Consider the following 6,516-nt stretch of genomic DNA (forward strand, 5'->3'; position numbering starts at 1 on the left):
AGAGAGAGTTAGCAGTGATGACACTAGCAGCCCGAGCTCTCAGGGTCTCTCTGCATCTAAACCTTCAACACGTTTCACTGGGATTTTCAGTACGGATCCAAAACACTGTGCTCATGTAATTATCAGCCAGTATTGGAGTTTTTTACTGTCATATCAATCTGATCACACCAATACTGGAAGCACTGGAATACTGGAAATCTAAATTCAGTTTGATTCATTTGATTTATTTTAGCAAATGATGATTATGTTATGAAAGCTGTAACAATCACAGCCAGTGCTGGGTTAACGCATTACAAGTAACACGAGTTACGTAATCAGATTACTGCTTTCAAGTAACTAGTAAAGTAGTGCATTACTTTTCAATTTACAGTGAAATATCTGAGTTACTTTTTCATGTAAGTAATGCAAGTTACAGAGGTTCTTTCTTCAGCCTGAGGCTTATTCACTTTACTTTCGGTGTGAAAGGGCCTTTACCGTCGCCAAAAATATAACCTTTGGGTTTTTAAAAAAACAAATAAGAAAGCCCAGCCCAGGTGACAAAAAGTAACTCAAAAGTAATGCAATGCATTATTTTCTATTAAAAGTAACTAGGTAATGCAATTAGTTACTTATTTTATGGAGTAACACAATATTGTAGTAACTTTCCCTGATCACAGCAGAAGCAGATTACAGGGTTGGTTTGCACCAGCCATTCAGAAGTTAACTTACACTGGAACGTAAAGTCCACACTAGAGGCTTAGTAACTACTAGTTAGTTTGCACTTAACATAGCTGCACCATCAGTTCTTAAGGCAGAGCGTCTCTCGCAGCTCCTAAGCTTTCTGCAAAATAATGCTCAGCACTTTATATTATTATATGTTATATATATTATATATATAATGTATATTATATGTTCACATTATATGCTGTGAATTGTTTTTCCTGCAAAGTTTGATACTAACTTCTTTTGTCTCACGTAAGTAAATTTAACTAACAGTAAACTAACATAACTAACAGTAAACAGTAAGTTTCCACTGAAATACGATACTGACATGAAATTAAAAAGGAGCTATAAATACTGATACAAAAAACATGACTGATTTTATTGACATGCACAGCATGGAGCGGCGCACACTGTAATGTTAAATGAGTGTAAACGTCAACATCATCATATATGTCTGAAGGACTGAAGTATGTCAGGTACAACAAGAGCTTATTGATGCAATTCAATCAATCTGCTATTTTATTCTACAACCCCGATTCCAGAAGAGTTGGGACGTTTTGTGAAATAACATAAAATCAAGAATATGTTATTTGATCATTCTCTTCAACCTTTATTTAAAGGGCCCCTATTATGCAAATTTCACTTTTACATGGTGATTTGGACAAAAATGTGTGTCGGCAGTGTGTGAACACAACCACCCTATAATGATAAAAATCCTTTTTTTTAATACCCATAAATCACAAGCAGCGTCTCAGAACAAGCCGTTCACAGATTCTGTACAAAGTGACGTCACATTGTACAGGCCCCGCCCACGACTGTTGACGGACACCACCGTATTAGCAGAGACCTAATTTGGGGGACTGTCAGTTTGACTGACCAATGGCAGACTGGCACATCTGAAGCATGAACACAGATGAGCGGATGAGCAATGTTGTACCTGCCATGAGCGTGAGTGTGGTCAGATGCTCTCCTTCCGTGATCTGAACGAAAGCCACTTCCTGTTTAAAGTGTCCGATTCCACAGAAGGGCAGGACCAGCCTCCGGCCCCCCAGCAGTGCGTTCAGAGGAGACTCCAGCTCTGACAATGTAGACGCAGCGCTGCGCACACAAACACAGAAAACATTCACAAGTCCTGCACGCTTCTGCTGTCAATCCTCCTCTTCCATTTCATTACAATGAGAGCGAAGGCATGCCATAATAACTGCTGTGGTGTGAGATGAGGGCGCATGCAGCTCTGACAGATCTCACATCTGTTTTTGGCCTCTGAAGACAATAAAACAGCTTAGATTTGGATGATTTGTTGCTTTACAGAGAAGCTGATGCTTTAAGGTTGTTTTAACTGGGGTTCAAGTGTGCTCTGTTCAAGATCTCCATTTAGTGTAATTCAGGAACAAAGACTGACCACACAAAACAGAGTAAAAAATATTACTATTATAATAGCACTATTATTATAAACGATTTCTTTTACTGAACTGAATCAACATTGAAGTGACTCAAGCTGAAATTAACTTTCCCAGTAAGAGCCTATATTTGCCCCTTGGAATTGATTTCAGGGACATTTTTTACCTTTTAAGGGCAATTTTTATAATTACACTATCATTAAATGTTTCTGTGTTGTTTTTTTTAAGTCAAATACTTTAATCAATCTCAATGCTTAGCCATTGTTTCTGCAAAGACAGAGCAGTAGACATGCATCTACACAAAAACTGCATAATGGAAACAGCCTATCACTTAAAAACAGGAACTAATTAAGAGTGTGAAGCTGCAATATCATAACAAAATTACTACTGGTGATTATTGCTCTTGATATTGTAATAATGATTTTTAATGTTGATTAATAGGACGTTTTGTGGGGATTCTGGCTACAGACAAAACAAGCTAAGAACCATTTCTACATTTGTTTATTGCTTTTTACGGATTAGAAAATCAAGGCTTCACGTTGTTTATTCCAGTAGCATGAAAATCAGAGCAGTTATTTATACTGGGGATAAATGAATGTGTGGGATCAATAATACTGTGCAACACTACAAGCCACGTGCAACAAGAAATCTGATGCAATCAATGTGAGAAGATCTACTGTAATCGACACGTTCGTTCATTTCACATTAATCGAGACCGCTGTAATAGATCTAGCTTAATTGGGCAGGGGCATATTTGGCCACCTTATCTTGAATTTTTGCCCCAAACCTCTGTTAACTTCCAACCCTGCTGCACACACAACATGTATGAATCTCCACCGTAGGGTGGTTCACATTAAAGCGAAATACATGTGTCAAGATCTCTGTGCTGCGTTCACTGTGTGTGTGTGTGTGTGTGTGTGATCTTACAGATCCAGCTGCTCCTGTGTGCTCAGGTGAGTCACCAGTAGAGTGATGTGTAGAGTGTCCACAGGTATCAGCGCTCGGGACAGACGACTATCCTTCTCCAGCAGCAGCTTCTGCACATCCTGCACCACCTGCTTGATCTGAAACACACACAAACACACACAGACAGACACACACACATACACACACACACACAGACAGACACAAACAGAGACACACACACACACACACACACACACACAGACACAAACAGACACACACACACAAACACACACACACACACACACAAACACACACACACACACACACACACACACACACACACACGCACAGACACGCACACACACACACGCGCACACACGCACACAAAAAACTCAAACATATCATAGAATAATCACTATTACATTAAAAACATAAGATATCAAACGAATCATGTTCTAGTGCTCACATAGTTGACTATTGACAAGCCACAGCTTCAGTTTAACAGTGAAAGAACAGGAAGAGTTTGTTTCTCTAATGTACACTGGGATGAACAGAAAGGATGTCAAATCTGTTGTTTTAGCAATGTTAAAGGTGACATTATAAACTGAGTATGTCACTCACAAACGAAAACACACACCATGTGAGTCCATGCATTCACTGTGTGATGTGGCCTATATTAGAATCACCCCCATATTCAATATATGGAGGCAAAAATGAGTGAGATTTTGTCTTATATTTCTATATGACATAGTTAAGCAACATGTCACAAGCAAGCTTGCTATTTTTTTCTGAATATCAGCACAACTGCAAATGTGATTTTATACAACAGTTCAACAAACATTATCATTAAAAAGTTAATATAGCAAATTACATTTTAGACACAATATTGTCTGTTTTTGCTCTGTTTCACCAGTGAAAATAGTTCCACACAAAGCCACAGCAGAACTGTTGAGTGTCTCTGAGCAACACAGTGGTGATTCACTACTGAAAGAATCAAGTGCATTTGAACAAATCAATGATTCAATGATCCATTCTTAAAGACAGCCACTGCATTCCATTCTGAAGGGCTCATCAACATTATTTAAATATTCAAAACACTATTTTAAAGCATTAATCACATAGCATTCTTTATGCAACTGTAATTGCAATGTAAACACATCTAAATGCCACTTCAGATGCAGCTTCTGTGCCACTTCTGCTGTGCAAAGATGGATTTTGTTTATATTGATTTCATCTGATTGCTAACAGCCTATAGTGTCTTACTGTAGCTGAATTTATTGATTAAATGTAAGAACTTGACATAAAGATGATGCATACCTCTAATAAGGCTAGAGAAAACTGTCCTTATAAAGGTCAGAACGCCCCAAAAAAAATCGCAAAAACTGCTTCGTATTTCTGTCACTGCTGTGAACTGACCAAGACACCAGCACACAAACAATCAGCTAAATATCGTCTAATTATCCATATTGAGATATTATTTATTGTCAGCATGGCACATGAGAGGCTCTGCTGTAAGCATGACTCTGTCACTGGCTCCGGCTCGTACCTCTGGGTTTGTGATTGGCACCGAGACAAAGTAGTTTGGGCGAGCCGTCTCCTTCTTCTTCTTCTCACCATCCTCCTCACTCTCCACTCGAGCGCTGTCTCCTCTCTTACGCTTCTTCTTCACGCTCGATTCTGCGCTGGAGACTGAAACACAAAGACAAGCATTCGGAGAGCGCACCAAAAATCAAACATTTCACCTCATTTACACAGCAAATACACAGAAAGTGAAACGGTGTTGTGCACTATCTCTAGGTGACTAATCCGACGGACCCTCGTCACGTTCAGTAAGTCGTCACAGCTGGTAAACCTCTACAGTGGTTTAAACAAATATCATTTTCTTGCATTTCAGTTTGCACTAATAGCAAAAATCCATGATAGCATTTCTATGACTTTGCAAAAGAGGGGAAAAACACATTTGTTAGAAGAGAAAAATGTCAGATTTGCTTTTACTTTTTCCAATTGTATTAGAAACACTAACTAGTTTTCTGTAATTTAATGTCACTGTAATATAACACAAAGTGTGTTGTTATGAATGCGCATTGCTTCCACTGTCAGTGAATGAGTGAAACTGATCATGTGACTCTCTGTACAGGCTGGCAGACTGAAGCTCGAGATCTCAAATCATGCTGGAGAACATGATCATCAGGTTCAGTTCACTCACAATTATGCTGCTATTCATTTGAACTCTGATGCTGACCTTATCATTTGCATTAGAAACAGGAGCATGTTCACTAGTCAGACTGTACTTCTAAGAATGTGAGCGCCATTGAGAAGCAAACACTGACAAACGTGAAGAAGCATTGCTGAACTCTCCGGGAGAGAGGCGCCGCACAACAAATGTTTTATTCATAGCATGTAGCCAGCTGGGAAATTTGAATGCAAGAGCAGCTGCGGTACAAGGACGATCCACATCTCGCCTGGCAACCAAACATCGCCGCTCTCTCACTGTCTGCCTTGCACACAGCGCTTAACACAATGATTCCTCCACCTGGAAGACGAGACTAGCCTACAGGAGCCGGATCGCACCGCCGCTCTGAAAGGTAAGTCGGCTCTGCTGTTGTTCTAGGAGCAAGTGTGAACTCACAGCCCAGCTCCTTCCAGACCTCTGTGTTCACGAAGGGAAGCTCGGACATCAGGCTGCAGGTGCTTTCTGCCTCCTTCTGCTTCTTGCCTGCCACTCTCTTTGGCTCTTTCTTTGCTTTTTTGACCTTCTTGACTGCTACAAAGAAAAGAAAGACAGCAAATAAGGACAGAAAAGCAACACGGCTGGTGCTTATAGACTCATAGATGTTTGCATTTTGCCTATAGATAACAAGCTACTGCAGGTTTTACTTTGGATATCAAACCCAAACCAAATACTGTAGTACTGAAATACCGCATAGGCCTGATGCGTTCCAAATACCTCTTGAGTTGAGATGGATTCATTTTGCAATCACAGCACAAAACACGCTTTTCCAGAATGCAACTGCTTGCATATTTAGTCTGGCTGGCATTTTCTTAAAGTTGTATGTTTTTTTGAAGAAACGCAACATGTTCATGTTGGCAGGATGACTGTGTGCCAAAATACTGTAGCGTTTGATTGGACATCAAACACAAACGATATGGGAAGCACTTTAAAAAGTTGACAAGTCTATTGTTTTTGCTACCGTAACTACCCATGATAATACGTGTCCCTGGAACACAAAACCAGTCTTAAGTCGCTGGGGTATATTTGTAGCAATAGCCAAAAATACATTGTATGGGTCAAAATTATAGATGTTCCTTTTATGCCAAAAATCATTAGGATATTAAGTAAAGATCATGTTCCATGAAGATATTTAGTAAATTTCCTACCGTAAATATATCAAAACTTAATTTTTGATTAGTAATATGCATTGCTAAGAACTTCATATGGACAACTTTAAAGGCGATTTTCTCAGTATTTTGATTTTTTTGCACCCTCAGATTCCAGATTTTCAAATAG

The 6,516-nt window shown here is 39.4% G+C and overlaps 1 protein-coding gene across 1 annotated transcript; it reads right to left on the bottom strand.

Moving 5' to 3' along the window:
- Positions 1-1,565: 1,565 nt before the first annotated feature.
- On the bottom strand, positions 1,566-6,212 carry LOC107653132 (A-kinase anchor protein 7-like). Its single transcript, XM_016439770.1, has 5 exons — positions 6,200-6,212; positions 5,638-5,772; positions 4,555-4,697; positions 3,030-3,166; positions 1,566-1,800 (listed from the first exon to the last, which is right to left on the bottom strand). The coding sequence occupies exons 1-5, from the start codon at positions 6,210-6,212 to the stop codon at positions 1,566-1,568; spliced, it is 663 nt and encodes a 220-aa protein (XP_016295256.1).
- Positions 6,213-6,516: the final 304 nt, after the last annotated feature.

Source organism: Sinocyclocheilus anshuiensis, unplaced genomic scaffold (assembly GCF_001515605.1).
Source record: "Sinocyclocheilus anshuiensis isolate Anshui unplaced genomic scaffold, SAMN03320099.WGS_v1.1 scaffold1518, whole genome shotgun sequence".
Classification (NCBI taxonomy): domain Eukaryota; kingdom Metazoa; phylum Chordata; class Actinopteri; order Cypriniformes; family Cyprinidae; genus Sinocyclocheilus; species Sinocyclocheilus anshuiensis.